Raw genomic sequence first — 20140 nt, 5'->3', positions numbered from 1 at the left:
TAAAACACTGATAATTATTGGACAATAATAGGAGACACATGGTACGTATGAGGGAATACATTACCCCAAATACTCTGAATATAGGCAGTGGTTATCGACAATTTGAATACACTGTTCTATCTTTTTTCACTTTCTATTGTTTTAATATTTCACAATTTTATCAAAAATAATAAAAGTTATATTTTATTCTTTATCATAAGACTCTTAGTGCACCCACACTATTGCTTACTTGTGTGGATGTTTTAGGTGTATTTCTAAGCAGTGGGTAGCACCTCCAAATCCATAACAAAAGGCATTGTCCCATATTAAATAAGAAAAACTTGGAGACATAAGGGTCATTCTAATGAGATCTTGAGGATGGTGCAGGATTCATATCGGTGTGTGTGCGTGTGTGTGTGTGTGTGTGTATGGAAGTTGTATTTCACATTGGATGTTGCTATGGGTAACCAATCATAATCTACCTATTTATTCATCACCTTCCTATATCAACACCCCATGTGAAATAGAACTCCCATCTTATTTATTTATTTACAGTTTCTTATACAGCTCAGCATATTCAATTGTGCTTTACAATTGAAAACAGTGATAAAACAAACTGGGTAGTTACAAACCGACATAGAGGAAGGAAAGCCCTGCTTGCAAGCTTGCAATCCATCTTATACCACGTTCTCATTGCCAAGCAAATTACCGGGTCAAGCATGTCAACCCGGTAAATGTTCCTTTTAACAAAGGTCTTTTTTTTTTAGTGTCAATGGCACAACCCAGGTAGAGATTCTCAGGTCTTCAACTCTGCTTTTTACACAGGTTGGAGACCAGGGTATCCTGACCCGGGTTGGAGACCAGGGTATGCTGACCCGGGTTGGAGACCAGGGTATGCTGACCCAGGTTGGCCCATTGACACTGCAAAAGGACCCGTGTTGAAAGGCAAACTAGAACTGCTTCACCTGGTAATCTGCCTAGAAGCGAGAACGGGGTCCGACGCTGTACCCCCTGGCATTTAAATGCTGTGTAAAAGCTGTGTTGTTCACAATGGCAGTGTGAACATGGTATTAGTAAATTTCCCACGCTGTGTTTGGACTCCAGGTGGAGAGGCATACTTGCATATCCTCCCAGATTGTTTGGGAGTCTCCCAAAAATCAGGTCTGCCTCCCACCCCCCTGGAAAAGTTGACAAGTCCTGTGGAATAGCGGCGGCCTGCCGTAGTCCCCCCTCGGCGGAGGGATCCATGCTTACCAGATAAGGAAAATTACATCAACGTGGTCTGTAATACCGGCATTACACAGTAGGAGTGTGTTCATGGTAATGCACTAGCAATGGCGATTTTGCAACCAGCCACCAATAGTCATAAACTATGTGAGGGATCATCAATAGATTTAGCTATCAATTATCATCCATTATCTTTGACTGAAGGGCCCGTGGGCCAATCACAATGTGGGAAGTTGGGCATCTTGAAAAAAAAAAAAGAAACATTGGTTCTCCTATGCCATGGATGTAGGGAAACCATCTGGTTCTCCCACATAGATTGCAAAAGTATTCAACATCGGTCATAAACATGGTCGATGGCCATCCCTAGAGCTGGATGTCCTCTATTGGAGTTGACAATTCTGTGGAGAGGTGAATAGCGATTGGGGGGGGATGGATGGTAATTAGGAAGGGAGGAAGGGTGATAGAACTGATTGTACAGCAGATTATTTAAAGGCTGAGAGTTTAGTGGTAAATTGAATTGAGCTTGAAAGTGCATTCCAGAGTCTAGAGCAGTGGTAGCCAACCCTAGCCCTCGAGAGCTACCAACAGTGCACATTTTCCAGACAACCTAGCTGCTGCACAGCTGCACTCATTAATCACTGACACATTTTAAAAGATACACAGATGGAGCTAATTAGCTCACTTGTGATTCTGTGAGGAGACCTGCAAAACATGCACTGTTGGTAGCTCTCGAGGACTAGGGTTGGCTACCCAAGGTCTAGAGCAGTGGTAGCCAACCCTAGCCCTCGAGAGCTACCAACAGTGCATATTTTCCAGACAACCTAGCTGCTGCACAGCTGCACTCATTAATCACTGACACATTTTAAAAGATACACAGATGGAGCTAATTAGCTCACTTGTGATTCTGTGAGGAGACCTGCAAAACATGCCCTGTTGGTAGCTCTCGAGGACTAGGGTTGGCTACCCCAGGTCTAGAGGATCCCACTCTGAAAGGATCTGTGCTATATACAGTAGATCATAGGCCACTATCGGCTAATGCTTGGTATGTCCTGCGTTTACCAACCCCCTTAGAAGCCTATTGGGGAAATCCACATCAAATATCTCTTGTTAAGTCCAGGGTATCCTTATTATTTGCAGGCAGCTCCACACAAATATTATTTAATAAATACAGTATGTCCGTTTACAGAATCAGTAATATATGATTACGACCCACAGAACTCAAACCTTTGTATATAACTGTAGGCTTCATTGTTTATAAAACTGTATTTTGTTCAATGCTCTAGAAATCACAGACATGTGATATACACCATATTGTATGTTTTTAGTAATGTGCTCCTGTCCCCTATACAAATGTATCTTCTGTACTGGTAGTCACTAGAATGCAGCTGATTAAGGGGGTAATTCTGGTTCACTCCTTCTGTCAAATTCCTTCTTAGATGGACAAAACCATGTGCACTGCAAGGGGGGGGGGGGGGGGGGGTTAGATGTTACTTGTGCAGAGAGAGTTAGATTTGGGTGGGGTTTTACTTCAAAGTGAGATCTAAATTGCAGTGTAAAAATAAAGCAGTCAGTATTTACCCTGCACAGAAACAAAATAACTCACCCAAATCTCTGCACATTTTACATCTGCCCCCCTGCAGTGCACATGGTTTTGTCCATTTAAGAAGGAATTTGCCAGAAGGAGTGAACCTGAATAACCCCCTAATTCCCTATGACCTAATGACATCACTAAGGCATGAACTCCTACAGAGCTGACATGACATACCCCAAATTCCTGCTTTATGGATGGGCTACATTCTCATAGTGAACTTTGTGACTCAGTGGTGTCATTGTAACTTAGTGGATTGTTAGGCTTCATGCACATGGACGTAAGACTACAATATTGCTACATGAATCATTTTATTATGCAATTATTTAAATAAATGTATCTATGACATGACCGATTACCCAATGAAGTTAGCAAAAACATTCCTATGCAATATATATTCATTGTTTTTATTTATTTATTTTTAAATCCTGCTTCCGCATAGCGTCTGTTGAACAAAGAGATTTTGTGACTAAACTCAGTGACATGATTTAATAAGGGATTGCTGAGAATGAATGGCTATTACTGAGTCATGGTATACTGAAACTCCTGAGTACTGCATAGTTATATATAATTACACAGAACCCTGCATTATGAGGCACTGCATATGTGATTTGTTCTTGGGCATTCAACTGTTGTATCCAGCAGAGACAGGCCTCATGTTGTGACATCACTCACAATCAAAGGTTCACTTCTATGTGTGGCAGTGGAGGAAATATGTACTGCTGCATATCTGCAGCATATTATATTCAATAGTAATTAAAATGATGTGCATGTTGTGATACCTAGCGTGCACAGTGAGCGCCAAGGAGAGAGCGAGAGAGAGAGAAAGCCCCCATACACTATGTGATTTGGTCCCAAATTCACACGATTCCAGTGGATCTGCAGAGGCAAACACAGGAAACCCAGTTGCCCAGAAACCCCCATCCTCTTGGCAAGTGGTTCAAATTATGACAATAACAAGTTTGCTGTGTCCTCAATCAGTGTACAACAGGGGTGTCAAACTCAAATTCATCGGGGGCCGCATCAGCAGTTTGGTCACCCTCAAAGGGCCGGTCCCCCAAAAAGTACAAATGACAGAAAATTTGTACAAGGTGTACTTTAAAGCAGTATGAAACAGGACATGCATATAACAATAATGCAATAACAAAAATGGTGGGCCATCAAACACAGAGCTATGCTGCAGAAATTTAATTCCACATCCAGTACTAATTATATTGAGGTGCAGGGTTCAGTGGTAGACAGGGACAGAAGGTACAGAGCTGCCTTAGGGATGCTAGAGGAGGTGACACCATTTTGGGAAAGACATTTTAATGTGGGCTAGCAAGATAGACACGCAGTGACTAGAGGAGAGCATGGCCTGGTGTGTAAATGTCACCCTCAGTGACAGAGATCCCCAAGTACAGCGACCAGCCCGAGCTATACACTACTAACCTATTTCAGTCAGCCGCCTCGCACACACGGTTACCGCTACTACCAGCAGTCCAGCACGGATCGCCAGCTGCGTGACGTCCCAGTCCCAGCAACCAAACCCGCAGCTCCGGCGAGCGAGCGAGTGGGGGGTGGGTGGGTGGGTGAGAGGAGGTGGGTGGGTGAGAGAAGGTGGGTGGGTGAGAGAAGGTGGCCTAGGCGGGAGCTGGGACACCCTGCCCCTGCGTGCTATCTCCTCGCGCGGGCCACATGACGAGGTCTGGCGGGCCGGATTTGGCCCGCGGGCCTTGTGTTTGACACCCGTGGTGTACAATATCCAGTGTATAAAAAGACTAGTGTGCACATTAATGTCAAGGGTCATTACTAGGTTTTACTAGCGCTCCCCGAGACTCACGCTCTTGCTCCAATGTTCCAGTGGAATATTTGTGGACTGAATTTGGAAACCCCTCAAGAAATCCGGCGTTTGCCACTGATCTGGCTGAAACATTGTGTGAAATCGGCCCAAATCCCATGTGTATAACATCTGATCTGATGTACGGTCCCATGCGCATCAGATCGGGGTGACAGAGATCATACGTGCTGCATATGTGGCATGAGAGAGAGAGAGAGAGAGAGAGAGAGAGAGAGAGAGAGAGAGACTTGGATTCCGCCTCAGATCTTGAAGTTCGGGGCGTTTCAGGGGCAAACGCAGGATTTTCGGAAGGGGGTTTCCAGAGGGGCGGAGCAAAGCACGGAGATGGACACTTAGGTTATCCAGTATACGCCGGGTCAGTTAAAGTATTAAAGATAGACCAAATGTATATAAATAATAATAATAATTTTCTGGTGGGAGGACAGCTTGCTTGACTGCAGATATCTCCAGTTCCCGGAAATAGATTTCTTAGATTTTAATGGAATTAAAAACTAGAGAATCCCACCTACCAAATAGTACTGGGGACTAGGGGATCAGAGTTCAGAAGGCAGAGCAATCTGCCAAAGAGTATATAAAACTACATACCAGGTGTGTGGAGCTGGAGCAGTAACCAGCTGCTTGAAGGTTGATATCTCTGATTCTGGGCACAGTAGAGACCAACATCTAATGTCACTCAAAGGGGGAGAGTCCCAGCCTTTGGAATATACCCTCAGAAAAACTCTACGTCAGACAGAACCTGAAATATCTGACTGGGTAGAGAAATTAACAGGCTTGGATGGGGACCACTGCTTTGAAGTCAGATATCTCCGGTTCCCAAGGGCCGATTTTTAAAATTCTTGTACCCATGGAAAGAAGGGACCCTCAGCTATCAGACTATGGTCCTCAGACTCCTAGGGGGGTTTCTGAGTACTCAGAAAACCCCCCTGTGTGCGCTACTGCGTTTGGATCCCTGAGATCCAAACCCGCTCATCCCTACACAAAACAATCATTAATGTTATTAAACAAATTAACATATGCTGCCAAATGTAATAGCCTACAAGTTTGTGCAGGAGTCTGGCCAAACTTTTGAGTTTTTTTTAAAGGGGCAATCATATACATTTTGCCTTTTTAATGGTTGCCCCTTTAAAAAAATAATAAAAAAAAAAAACCTCAGAGTTCGTCAAGCATCCCGCACGACCATTGAACTTGGAGACTCGGATTACATTTGGCCGATTATGTGAACAGAGTATTTTCTTGCAAATTAACTCCTAATATGTGTCGAAATCTCAAGGCCCCCCTGACAATGATCTACTAATATGCTTTTCATTTTACCTACCAACAACTGTGATCTGAAAACAGTAAACAATATACCACCCTGCTCCTCCAACATCCTTTGCTTCAAAGTGGCAGCACCTGACATGTCAGTGTTTGTCTCTGAGGTAACCACACTAGAACGTTTTGTCGTGGGGCCCTGTCAATTTGGCAATCTGACACTGCACCAGCATATAATTTAGTATGTTCTGTGGATCAGCATTAATAGGGGGGATATGTATAAAACCTTCTAAGTCCAGAAATTTACCTTAGCAACCAATCAGCTCATACCTGTGATTTTATATATTGTGCTACATAAATTATAATAATGCTAGAAACTAGGGTGGCTGTGTGCAATATTTCTCCACTGGTCCATTCTAGGTTTAATACATCTCCCTGTTATCAGTTACTATTTGATCGAACAGCAGTGCCCAGAAGTACTCAGAACGCATATGTAATGTGTCCTACCTGTATAGGACATGTAGCCTAGCTCCGCCTCCAATGAAACCAGCAAGCCTAGTCTCGAGTCTCTGGCACTCAGCTCAGTAAGTAGTAGAGCAGGGATGACCATTGGTGGGTTAAACCATAGCTGGTTCCTGTATAGATGGTTTTAATACCATTGAGGCTAACCACCAATGGTACCATTGTTTGTTCATGTCTGTATGGTCGGCAGGGGATACCACAGAGGCGACGTGTCACGACACCGGTTCGATTGTCACAGTGCGCAAAAACCGGAGTCGCGGACCACGGCGCATCTATGGATCACCACCATCCAACTGGGTATCAGATTGACAAGAAATGAAGTGGAAAAAATGGACGATAAGGGAGACGGGAGGAAAATAAACCACTAGTATTATGTATGTAATTTATTGGTAGGTTTTACATAACTGAATTTAGTTCCATCGTTTCGTTCAGACCATCAGGATGCATCAAATTAAATTTCAGCATCCAATATACTTCACGTTTGCAAAGTTTGTTGTTCCTGTCACCTCCTCTTTGTTCTATTATCTCCAAACCCATGATTGTCAAAGTAGAAGAATCACTTTTATGGTATTGATTGAAGTGTCTAGTTACACTATGTAAATTATTATGATAAATTATATTTCGTCTATGTTTCATAAATCGGACATTCCTTGCCATTGTATCATCGATGGTGAAAAACCATTAGGTTCTCCAGCCCTTCTATGGCAAAAAGTATTCAATATTGGTTATTGATTAACCGATGGTGTTTATTTATTTTTAGCATCCCTAAAAGATGGCCATACCTTTGGCATAGTTCTTACCTTACCAATCAACCTTACCACAGCTCCTCTGAACATATTTCAACATACCTTACATCTTTGACTGCCTTTACGTAGTGATTCATGGGATATTTTTTATCCAAACTTCCCATTTGAGGCACAAAGATAACTGTGTGGTACTAACATGAAGTTATGCCAAAACCCAAGCTAATTAATACATACAGCCCATGGTTGCCTGTCTGTCCCTCACCATGAGGGAGAACATGCTCTGTTCCTAGACTTCCCTGGTAATGCCATCACCTGTGGTGAAACACATTTCTTATCAATGACCTAGCTCCCCACAGGTGATGGCAATCCTACATTACCAGGGAAGTCCAGGAACAGAGCATTTTCTCCCTCGTGTGGAGGGTCAGGTAGGCAACCCTGATAAAGCCTCTCCATACCACGCACTAGTTCCCCACACCACATTTCAACATCATTATAAAACATGGGACATCAGTATATATCTTTATGACATTTGTTAAAAGCCAAATCACAATTTAAACTTTGAGAGCTTTAAATCACACTTTTCTCTAACAAAATTAAACTGGCAGATCAATACCTTTTGTATGCGTCTGTGTGACGTGATCGCCACCTAGTGGTTATCCGTTACATAGCAACACATTAAACCATAGAGCGGTCTTCTAGTAGAAAAGAGAGTCTACTTTCCTTAACATTTGTTAGTGCTTCCAAACAAGTCTCTTCCGCCGGATATTACCATAGAGTACAGTGGCTAATTCGAGAGGTAACAACTGTACCGTACCGTTTATCTGGTAAGTGGTCTCTCTTGATGATGCTTTTTGTACATTAGTGGGTGTATATGGTTACTGCTGGTAGGGCTTTGTGCATGTGTGTTAGATGAGATCTGTATTTCTATAGCTGTGTGCTGAGCAATACCAGCTATGTTGGGGCACAGCAGCCATAGGTAACACTTGCTGCTGCTTCTGCAGATATATATCACACACGCGTCATACCTTTGCCTGTAATGCCACCAGGCCAGATGCATTAACTCCAAAAAGTGATAACGTGGAGAGTGCTAATCTGCCAGCAAGTCAGCTCATAACTGACATGCTACAGGCTTTTTGAAAGAATGACAGCTAGGATCTGATTGGCTTGTAGTTTATCACTTTTCACTTTATCACTTTTTGAAGCTTAGTGCACCTGGCCCTCTGTCTGTAACCACCTTGTACCTGGATGATCACTTTGCTTTGTTTACCCCTAGGCAAGATGATGATCGAAGTGGTTTGCAACGACCGCCTGGGAAAGAAAGTGCGCGTAAAGTGCAAGTATCCTTAAAAGTGGAGTTATTGATGTCTATATGCAAATGTTCAGGGTGATAACAAATTTTGCTAGAGTGGTGAGGGGGATGTGGTACTTCTCCTTAAACTAAACAACAATAACTAGAGATGGGTCGTTCGTGAACGATCCGGTTCTTTTGAACGGCTCCGTTTAAAGAACGAGGGAGCCGCCGATCCCAAAATGGTGATTCGGATCAGTTTCGCTTTACATTGCATACAATACAATGCATTGCTTGAGCTCAGCACTGCCCCCTTTGGCAGCTGAGATATTTTCTTCTAATTGGAGACTGTGAATAGAAAAACAAGCCTGCTTGTGCTGTTGCTGCTGCTGCTGCGTCATGTGCAGATCTAGATTCTTCTTGAAGCCCTGAAGGAGGTCAACAGCAGACTCAGCAGAGGCATTGCAAGATTGCTTCACCATCTTCTACTAGTACAGTATCACAGAAAGTTGAGTAGAAGTATGAACACACATTCTCACAGACACACAGACTTTAGTTAGGCAGTGCACATGTATTTTTTTTTTTTACTAGATCTGTGTTTGCTGGGCTGTGTAGTACTTTTAACTTTAATTTGGAGGGGGAGGGGGCCTTCTTTTTAACCTTCATTTGGGGGGGGGGGGGGGGGGCTTGGCGATGAGCAAATTTAGTCCCCCTTGGCAATGAACAAATTTAATCCCCCTTGGCAATAAGCAAATTTAGTCTTCCTTGGCAACGAGCAAAATTAATACCCCTTTTACACCGCCGCAAAACCCCGGGTCTTCAGCTGCCGGGGCGTGGGACAGCTGCAGCAGGACAATTTGTAAGATTCATTTTTATATATGGCCCCCGATGGATTTCTCCACCATAAAAATTGGCCCTTGGCACAAAAAAAGGTTCCCCACCCCTGCCCTAGTGGATGGTAGGGCATGAAATACTGCCTGTCTGCACATGTCGGCTCAAAACAGTGAAAATCCCCATGTCGACCTTATGACCTGTCGACCTTCCTCATGTTGACCTATAACCATGTAGACCTTGTTCCATGTCGACGTAAAACCACGTCGACCTGTAACCACGTTGACTTTTTCAACACACCCTGTATGTTACCTTGTCATTTGTTTTTGTTTGCTATGTACGGCGCTGCGGACACTTTGCGGCGCCTTATAAATAAACGTACTACTACTACTAACCACGTCGACCTTGTTCCATGTCGACCTAAAACCACGTCTATATAAAACCATGTCGACCTTTCAGCATGTCGACCTAGTGTTGTTGACCTAATGTCGACCTAGTTCAGTCGACCAAACGACTGTTTCCCCAGGTCCTGACCTGGGTAGAACATGACTATGACCTGGGTAGAGGGCAGTCGGTGTAAATGGGTACACTGGGTCATCTGACCCGGCTACTATTTACATTTATCAATGGGGGACCGCAGGTTGGACAGGGGGGCACAGACAGCCTGCGCTGCTGTCTGCTATATTCAGCAGACAGCAGCGGAGGAGGTGAATGGATGCCGGTGTGAGGCATCCATTCACCTCCAGGACGATGGCTGGAGGGGTGCACGGGGGCTGGGGGCAGCCCAGCAGCTTACCTTGGTGCTGGGCTGTCCCTAGCACGGCGATCAGTGGTCCCGGCGGGGATCACTGCGGGCCTGGCGCTTGGAGATGATGTCATTACATTTCTCTTAAATGTGCAATGTACAGAACGCTTTAAGGAGCCGCATCCCGCTGTAAGCTCCTCTTCTCCTTCTGATACCCTCTGTGTACTCCCTGGCTAGCAGCTGTACATGTACCAGAGACATGGTATCTTCTACTCTAGTAAGCCAGTATCCCCTAAATGTATCATCGGGGAACCGCAGCAGGAATCTCCGATCCCTGCTGCGATCCCCCTTTCAGCGCCGCCGGCCGCATCCCCATAGGTTTCTATGGGGGATGCGAAGCTGCCCGATGTACCAACATCGGGCAGCCCGGCTTCGCACCCCTGGGCTACCGCCATTCTGAGATGGCGATAGCCCATTGTAGTCTATGCCTACACATCGCACTGCCCGGCTCGGATGAGAGGGGTAGATTCTACGGGCTAATACTGTGGAGAACAATCTATGTTAAGTGCACCACCTAGGTCAGGGTTAGAGAACCTTTGGCCCCAGCTGTTGTTGGACTACACATCCCAGCATTCCCTGCAACAGTTTTATCATGGCCAAATAGCAAATTGTAGCAGGGCATGCTGGGATGTGTAGTCCAACAACAGCTGGAGGGCCAAAGGTTCCCAATCTCTAACCTACGACTTTGCTCTGTTTCTGGACTTCCCTCTTAACGAATGATTGCTATTACCTGTTCTAAACAGGTAAATGGGTAAGAAAGGTGTTTCCACACAGGTAATAACAATCAAACATTAAGAGGGAAGTCCAGAAACAGAGCATTGTGTCCCTCCTGGTGAGGGTCATGTTGGGAGGTATGGTACACTAACTCAAACCATAAATAACTGTCTTTTTTACACAAACTGAGCCGCAGAGCCGCCCAAAGGATCTAGATCTTTTCACTGACCGACCCAGGTCGACCCGGGTCCGCTCAGGGACCCGTTTTGCCCATCTCTAACAATAACCATCTCCTATATATTTGGCTACATCTGTCACTCAAAGTGGGTGTCTGTGTCTATAACGCTCTGTTCCTGGACTTTCCTCTTAATGTGTGATTGCCTTCATCTGTGCTGAACACCTTTCTGAGAAATTAACCTGTTTAAAACAGGTGATGGCAATCATACATTAAGGGGAAGTCTAGAAACAGAGCATTGTGTCCCTCCTGGAGAGGGTCATGTTGGGAGGTATGTGACAGAGAACCAGCCCAGTGAGCCCACAGACAGTGCCAGACACCCACTGCCTTCCCATGTTGCCCAGCACTGCTACTCCACAGCCACCAGGTGAGCGCCCCCCTCCCGCGATTTGTGGCAAAACCTTCCCCCCCGCGCGCCCCCCCCTCCTGCGATTCGCGGCAAAAACACCCGCTCCCCCCCGACCCCCCCTCCCGCGATTCGCTGCAAAAAGAACCCCTCCCGCAATTCGCGGCATAACCACCACCCCGCGACCCCCCCCTCCCGCGAATCGCGGCAAACCCTCCCCCGTGACCCCCCCCCGATTCGCGGCAAAAAGAACCCCCCCTTGCACGATTGGCGGCACCCCCCCCTGCGACCCCCCTCCCGCGATTCGCGGCACCCCCCCCCCCCGCAATTCGCAGCAGCCCCAGGATTAAATGGCACATGCAAAACATTGACATGGCTATGGTCAACAATGAAAAAGGTTGACATGAGTTTTTGAAGATTTATTTTTAATTTTTTCATATTCATTGTCATGTGTCGACATGGACACCAATGAAGTGGCACACTTATGTCAACATTTACATGTGTTGACCTTTCTGTGTTGATTTTTTCTTGTGGCGATTCGCGTCACACCCCCCCTCCCGCGATTCGCGGCACCCCCCGTGACCCCCCACCTCCCGCAATTCGCGGCAACCCCCCACCGGAACCCCTGTGAACCCCGCCCTCCCGCGATTCGCGGCACCCACCCCCGCGACCCCCCCTCCCGCAATTCGCGGCACCCCCCCCCCGTGATTCGCGGCAGCTCCAGAATTAAATTGCACATGGAAAACACTGACATGGCTATGGTCGACAATGAAAAAGGTTGACATGAGTTTTTGAAGGTTTTTTTGTCATTTTTTGAATATTTTCATATTCATTCTCATGTGTCGACATGGACACCAATGAAGTGCCACACTTATGTCAACATTTACATGTGTTGACCTTTCTGTGTTGATTTTTTTTCTTGTGGCGATTCACGTCACACCCCCCGCAACCCCCCCTCCGGCGATTCCCGGCACCCCCCCGCGACCCCCCCCCCCTCCCGCAATTCGCGGCACCCACCCCCCGCAACCCCCCCCCCCCCCTCCCGCAAATCGCGGCACCCCCCGCGATTCGCGGCAGCCCCAGGATTAAATGGCACATGCAAAACACTGGCACGGCTATGGTCGACAATGAAAAAGGTTGACATGAGTTTTTGAAGATTTATTTCATTTTTTGAATTTTTTCATATTCATTGTCATGTGTCAACATGGACACCAATGAAGTGGCACACTTATGTTAACATTTACATGTGTTGACCTTTCTGTGTTGATTTTTTCTTGTGGCGATTCGCGTCACACCCCCCCGCAACCCCCCCTCCCGCGATTCGCGGCACCCCCGTGACCCCCCACCTCCCGCAATTCGCGGCAACCCCCACCGGAACCCCTGTGAACCCCGCCCTCCCGCGATTCGCGGCACCCAACCCCGCGACCCCCCCTCCCGCAATTCGCGGCACCCCCCGTGATTCGCGGCAGCTCCAGAATTAAATTGCACATGGAAAACACTGACATGGCTATGGTCGACAATGAAAAAGGTTGACAACATGAGTTTTTGAAGTTTTTTTTTTTTCATTTTTTGAATATTTTCATATTCATTCTCATGTGTCGACATGGACACCAATGAAGTGCCACACTTATGTCAACATTTACATGTGTTGACCTTTCTGTGTTGATTTTTTTTCTTGTGGCGATTTGCGTCACCCCCCCCCCCCCCCCCCCAAAACCCCCACTCCCGCGGTTCACGGCACACACACACCTCCCCCGCGATTCTCGGCACCCCACCCCGTGACCCCCCCTCCCGTGATTCACGGCACACCCCCGCGACCCCCCCTCCCATGATTCGCCGCAACCCCCGCCCCGTAACCCCCCCTCCCGCGATTCGCGGCACCCACCCCCGCGACCCCCCCTCCCGCAATTCGCGGCACCCCCCCGCGTCTCACGGCAGCTCCAGAATTAAATTGCACATGGAAAACACTGACATGGCTATGGTCGACAATGAAAAAGGTTGACAACATGAGTTTTTGAAGTTTTTTTTTTTTCATTTTTTGAATGTTTTCATATTCATTCTCATGTGTCGACATGGACACCAATGAAGTGCCACACTTATGTCAACATTTACATGTGTTGACCTTTCTGTGTCTATTTTTTCTTGTGGCGATTCGCGTCACCCCCCCCCACCCCCCCGCAACCCCCACTCCCGCGATTCACTGCACACCCCCCCCCCCCCCGCGATTCTCGGCACCCCACCCCGTGACCCCCCCTCCCGTGATTCACGGCACACCCCCCGCGACCCCCCCTACCATGATTCGCCGCAAACCCCAGCCCCCGTAACCCCCCTCCCGCGATTTGCGGCAACCCACCCCGCGACCCCCCTCCCGCGATTGTCTGCAATCCCTCCCCTCCCGCGATTCGCAGCATCCACCCCCCCACAACCCCCCCTCCTGCAATTCGCGGCACCCCCCGCGACCCCCCCTCCTGCAATTCGCGGCACCCTCCGCGACCCCCCCTCCCGCGATTCGCGGACACCTAAGTTGCAATACAGGGCATCTTTCATACAATTCTAACCATATTTCTCATATACAAACGTTCACAAATTAAGGGGGCGCAGCCCCTTACGACGGTGTGAAGAGCGCCCGTAGGGCGCGATGAATCACCTAGTAGAACATTAATTAAATACAGTGAATTTGTAGTGTCATGTAACACAAAGATTGGTACATTACAATGCTACCAGGCCTTTGATAGGCCAATCTATAAATTAGGTCAGCCCAGCAGCTTCAAGGGTGGACAACTTCCATTAGGGGAGTGGCCTAACAGAATGGACCGCACCTCTTGGAAATTACCAAAGGACACTGCACCCGTGTATATCCTGGGTAGGCACAACAGTAGAAAAGTGGTCAGTCCTTGGCACTAACTTGAACTAGGAGAGTAGCATAGATTTATTCCTCTACATTATAAGGGAGGAATGGTATTTGTGCACGTTACAGGCACGAATACTGCTTCTCCCCATGTATGATTGTGTGGTAAATGACGGATGCTTTCATCTAAAAGATGGCAAGCTGATATACACAGCAATGAATGAACAGTCAGCAACGCTGACCATTTCAACACCTGCAGATATCGATTTTGACAGCTGCAGGTGTCATTGTTCTACCCTCCACAGCTGGGACAGTGTTGTATCTCGTGTGAGTAGCAAAATCTTGCACATGCCCAGTGAAGCTTGCCAAGCAGGGATAAGCAGCACGCATGCGGCAGCTGATGCAATGTGCACTAAAGGGGGGAGGGATCGTTGAAGAGATTTCACTCACTCCCTCTTGGGGGCAATATTTTAATACATCTTATTGGTGTACCTTCCTGTTTCGCCTCAAACAGCAATCTTTACATGTGACAGAATTGTAAGGGGATGCAAGTGTAGCAGCCACTGACAAGTGAGCAGACATCTACTGAGGCTATTGCAACCCTCTCAGTAGAATTCTCTTATGCGAGGAGCATTGACCCTAAATTCCTATAGGGCTGGCGTAGCCAACCCTAGTCCTCGAGAGCTACCAACAGTGCATGTTTTGCAGGTCTCCTCACAGAATCACAAGTGAGCTAATTAGCTCCATCTGTGTATCTTTTTAAATGTGTCAGTGATTAATGAGTGCAGCTGTGCAGCAGCTAGGTTGTCTGGAAAATGTGAACTGTTGGTAGCTCTCGAGGGCTAGGGTTGGCTACCACTGCTATAGGGTAATGCAGAATGTTGCGGTTGCTGCAATGCTAGCATCATTTTTTAGGACTATGAGTTCATAGTTTTACACTGAGACATGCCCTAAAAATGGTCACAACACACCTGCATTTTTTGCAGACACTACCTCTGCCAAAGAATCTCTTGCTGTCAATCAATGTGACTGATCTCTCACTGAGTGGGCATCTTGTGGGTACTTAGGTACGTCTGCTATGCAGCCTTGGAGCATGTGCAGTCTACCAATAATCACTCAGTTGTAACACCATCAAAGTTGCAACTGCTTTTGTATGTGGTTTATGATGTATTGAGCAGAGAGGCTTTTGAATATCACTCTATGCTCTGTTATTGCTATCCCATCATTCATTGCCTTCTACCCTCTCTACAGCCACAGACCTGTGTCAGTTTAACAGACTGTGTGGCAGCAGGAGAGTGAATTTTGTGTCTGATCTGTGCATTGTGACATTTTGCCAGTTTGACATCACTTGATGTGGTCAAGTCAATTAACAACTCCAATTGCCCCACCTTCGAGTATGGCCACATCCTTCACTTCCAGCATCGCCAAACTCACCATTTTTTTTTTTAAATTTATTTTTTGTTCACAGACTCATACAGTAGGATTGCACATATTAAAATCTGTCTGCTCCTAATTTAGACAGCCGTTAAATGTTGAAGCTTTGAATCTGTGGTAACTGATCTGCAGGATGATAGCTAAGAAATATGACAATGGTGCTTATTTTTATATATATATATATATATATATATATATATATATATATATATATATATATATATATATATATATATATATATATATATATATATATATATATATATATATATATATATATATATATATATATATATATATACTTATCATTTCCATTTATTCTTCAAGCCTATCGGAGTGCCGCCTCAGGAAGATATATATATTTGCTGCCTAACGAGCAGGTTAATGTCACCCCGCTGAAGCATCCCCCCCGGCCAAATCTCTCTGGAGCGGTGCACAGAGGAAAAATCATTTGATAATGACTTCAGATTTTCAACGTTTTTGCCAATGTTTTTTATAATTGTTCTATTTCACAGGTTCTCAAAGTTGGTCCCCACACAGTGCATGTTTTCCAGGTATCCTCACAGAAACAAGTGAAATAATTAGCTCCACCTGTGGATCTTTTAAAATGTTGGGATCCCAGCAGTCAAAACCCAGACACACGGGGGCCCGACGGCCACTGGCTATTCTCCCTTGTGGGGGTCCACAACCCCCATAGAGGGAGAATAGAATAGGTGGTGAGCGTAGCGAGCCCTCAAGGGGCTTTGTTGCGCTCACCATGCTGTCTCTGGGTCCGGCCAGACGGGAACTTGACGTCGGGATAATGACGGTCAGGATCCGACTGTTGGATCCCTATACCACACCCCTGTCGGGTGACCTGGAGAAACGTGAACTGTGTGGGGTCCTGAGGACCGAGTTTGAGAACCATTGGGCTATCCAATATGGATGACCTGATTAAAAATTCATGGGTTCTCACAGAAACACACAGGTTCGGTACAACCTGTGTATGTTTGGTCACTGCAGCCCCATTTTTACTGAAAAACAGGGCTACTTGCTTGGATTTAGTTTATCCCCAACAGGCTGTGGCATAGACACATTTTCGGGGCTAATTGGATAGCCCTGGGGAGTGTCTTACCCACAATCAGCGATCGCTGGTAAAGGATATCCCTGATAGTGTGGACTTTGTTATTTAGTACTGTTCCTTGACTTATTTATGTTTTAGCTCAGAAGACACCATTAAAGATCTAAAGAAACTCATAGCTGCTCAGACAGGAACTCGATGGGAGAAGATAGTTCTGAAGAAATGGTAAGCACGGGAGACCATTGCACCCCACCATCTATTAACCCTTAGATTGCTGTGAGAGATCCTCCGAATATCCACTAAAAATGCCAGCGCCACCCACAGCAACTGTTGCGTTTTTTTTTTCTTTTTATTACAACATATCATCCTGTTTAACCATACAGGCATGTTCAACTGGGTGCCGGATAGCTGACAGTCGGGATTCCTATAGTCATTACACCGACGTCGGAATCCCGACTGTTAAAACCCAGACACTCGGGATCCCGACGGCTACCGGCTATTCTCCCTCGTGGGGGTCCAATTTGGGGCTTCGTTGCGCTCCCCCCACCGTCTTAGTCCGGGCAATCGGGATCCTGACGTCGGGCTAATGACTGTCAGGATCCCTACTGTCGGTGTGCTGTACCACACCTGTTCAACCTGGAATTTAATGCGGCTGTAAACATACAGTATGTATCTGTTTAACATGTTGCAAAAAGGAATACAAATTGCAAATGCCAGTGTTTACTTTGCTTAGAGGCAAAGGTGTTGGCATGGGATGAGCAGGTTGTGTGTTTACAAACACTTTATGTACCCAGTGTTGCCTCCTCTCTGAATCTCATCTGGCTCCCAGGGAAGAGAGTTCCTCTGTTTGAATCCAAGATGGCCATTGTTTTACTGCTGATGTTCTGATAATAGATTGAGTGTGTCTAGATGAGGCATGTCCAAACTGTGACCCTCCAGCTGTTGTGTAACTACACATCCCAGCATGCCCTGCCATAGTTTTAGCATTCCCCAGTAGCAAAGCTGTGGCAAGGCATGATGAGGACTTGTAATTTGACAACAACTGGAGGGACATAGTTTTTTACTTTCGTACCTTAACTTCCATGAGAACTCCAATTGGGAACGGTAAATTTGTTTCCTGAGCAAGGCACCTAGTTTCGACATAGACACACACAAAAAACATATTGAAAAAATCATGTCGACTTTTTGGCCCTGTCAATCTTTACTCTGTTTACCCTTTAATCCTGAACCCTTGGATTTGTATTGAGACTGCATCATTCATGATAGCTGGCCTAGATATACCTGGGGGGTGACGGCAGTAACCACTCAAATGAGCAACCGATCTCTGCAGGGTGCAGGTAGTGTGTACAGTATGCCTTGAGGAGGAGCTTCAGGTAGTGTATGTGGCGGGAGGAGTGGTGCTAGTACCCTTAGCCTGTGCACACCAATGCCTAAAAGTGCTAATTTAATTGCTTCCTTTTTTTTTTTCACCCTTTTAGGTACACAATATTTAAGGACCATGTGTCGCTCAGTGACTGTATCCTTTTTTATTTTGTTTACTTAATTTCAGCTGTTTTCATTGGGAGGGGTACAATATGAAAGGGGAAGGAGTTGGGTAGATAATCGCATTTATACAAAACACAATTTTTTATTTTTTTTTGGCCAGCATATCTCTAAATTTGGAAGCCAAAAACTTTTCAATGGATATATCAATAAATTACGTCCATTCGTTCGTCGTTCTCCTCTGCCCTTCAATCTGACAGAATAGATGCTGTGCGCATGCGGGGCAGGTGGGGAGCGGACCTGGGTATATTGTAGCTGGCCCCTGCTCTTACCCTCCTGACCCACGCCACTGTTGGTAATGTGCGGCGGTGTCTCTCTCACGGACGCTGGGCTTGCCTGCTTGTACTTTGGCGTTCTCAATATACTGCCGGATGTATCGGGGATGCAATTGGTTACTCCACGGGAGCTCCAAGGTGTCACGGGCTGGGTGTACCTACTAACGCGTTTCGTCCCAACCAGGGGGGCTTTTTCAAAGAGTATTTGCCATTCTAAAAAAAAAATAATAATTAAAACATATATGCATATATGAGGGACAGATTTTCACTATAAACGAAAGTGTAAAAAAAGGAGAAATTTAAAATGACCTTTATGGATTTCGGCGATATGTCTAAAGACACTTATAGCGCTTATGTTCCACGGGAGGTTTCTGCTCCCTGAGCTCGCCTTAGGACACCTGCGTTATGGTTTGCATCCTCTTAGCTCCAAAGTACGAGCAGGCAAGCCCAGCGTCCATGAGAGAGACGCCACCGCACATTACCAACCGCGGCTTGGGCCAGGAGGGTAAGAGCAGGGGCCAGCGACAACATCCCCAGGTCCGCTCTCCACCTGCCACCGTACCGGAGGGACACTCTACCATTTATCATCAGCCGGTACAACAGCGCATGGAGGCGCGGCTACTGCGCGTCCACATACATACATTTATTTTTTACTCCTAAAAACAGTGATATAGCATATACTTACTGGCTGTAAGTGGAGACTGTTACCCAGTCAGCAGAAACAAGACTGTATTCATCTAAATGCCAAAAATTATAATGAAATTTTATATTTCTTGAATCCAAGGTGCACATCAAATATTTAAAAGTGGAATACACCACGTTATATAGCATGACCATTCTTAATTGATTGTATACCATTTTATATCGTATTGTTAATTGTGTATAGGTGGCCACCTAGAAAGTTTTTATAAATCCATTTAATAAATATGATGATACATATTTGATCATTATAATAATAAGTGTGTTTTTCCATGGTGCCTAAAATGTTATAATAGTGCAGTTTTCCAATTCTTTTATGTTTAATTAACTAACCTAAGCAGTGTTTTGTAGGTGTTTATTGTAAAACGTAATGAGCGAACAGGAACATTTATGGAAGCTGGTGCCCAGGAGACGTTGTGGTACCACACACCAAACTTAAAAGATCTTTGACATTTTTCTATAGCAAATTCTAAAAATCAAAATCTGATTTATTTGGTATGGCAATTTTATTTAATATTTAAATTTTACATGTGCATGCTTTTTCTTAACTGTCTGGCGGAACCACTAATGTATGATATGTATTAGAACTGTGGATGGAATCTGGTGGAGGTTTTGTCCTTAATGCATTCCCTTCAGATGAAATTCATGATGGCATGAACCTGGAGCTGTACTATCAGTAATCACACACAAGGTCTGGAGTCCTCCTGCTTGGATTTTTGGAACAGTACTTTGGACACATCTTAAAGACTATACTCATTCAGGACCCATGTATTTCCTGTTAATTCTTCAAATCTATTGAAGACCAACCATTTTTACAGGGCCTTTTTTGGGGGGGCGGGGGGGGGGGTCTTTTGGGAAATGCATATAAACATTTTGTTTTAAGTAATAAAAGAAACCTTGTACAGAACAA

The 20140-nt window shown here is 45.6% G+C and overlaps 1 protein-coding gene and 1 long non-coding RNA gene across 4 annotated transcripts in view; one reads left to right on the top strand and one right to left on the bottom strand.

Annotated features, from left to right (window-relative positions):
- LOC146075620 (uncharacterized) overlaps window positions 1-7844 on the bottom strand; it is a 22959-nt gene extending 15115 nt beyond the window's left edge. The window contains exon 1 of one of the 2 annotated variants that reach the window (XR_014473602.1): window positions 7767-7844. This is a non-coding gene — a long non-coding RNA (uncharacterized LOC146075620). The remainder of the gene's footprint in view (window positions 1-7766) is intronic. The other variant, XR_014473603.1, reaches the window with a different exon arrangement.
- Window positions 7837-20140, top strand: UBL5 (ubiquitin like 5). Of its 2 annotated transcripts, none has more exons than XM_083185028.1 (5): window positions 7837-7977; window positions 8427-8490; window positions 16856-16939; window positions 18193-18230; window positions 19867-20140. In XM_083185028.1, the coding sequence occupies exons 2-5, from the start codon at window positions 8432-8434 to the stop codon at window positions 19908-19910; spliced, it is 225 nt and encodes a 74-aa protein (XP_083041154.1). In that variant the 5' UTR covers window positions 7837-7977; window positions 8427-8431; the 3' UTR covers window positions 19911-20140. The 2 variants fall into 2 exon arrangements, with proteins under 2 accessions (XP_083041154.1, XP_083041155.1); XM_083185029.1 differs by lacking the exon at window positions 7837-7977 and adding an exon at window positions 8080-8104.

This window comes from Crinia signifera, chromosome 4 (genome assembly GCF_055691185.1).
Source record: "Crinia signifera chromosome 4, ASM5569118v1, whole genome shotgun sequence".
In the NCBI taxonomy this organism is placed as follows: Eukaryota; Metazoa; Chordata; class Amphibia; order Anura; family Myobatrachidae; genus Crinia; species Crinia signifera.
Note: the sequence above shows the minus strand (reverse complement) of the source record. Positions and strands in the feature narration are given on the sequence as shown.

What these genes read in the sequence shown, in the direction of transcription:
- UBL5 (XM_083185028.1), top strand. Translation starts at nt 8,432, where the DNA reads ATGATGATCGAAGTGGTTTGCAACGACCGCCTGGGAAAGAAAGTGCGC. An exon ending in AAAGTGCGCGTAAAGTGCAA is followed by an intron (nt 8,491 to 16,855) that starts GTATCCTTAAAA and finishes TTTATGTTTTAG; the next exon opens with CTCAGAAGACACCATTAAAG. An exon ending in AAGATAGTTCTGAAGAAATG is followed by an intron (nt 16,940 to 18,192) that starts GTAAGCACGGGA and finishes TCACCCTTTTAG; the next exon opens with GTACACAATATTTAAGGACC.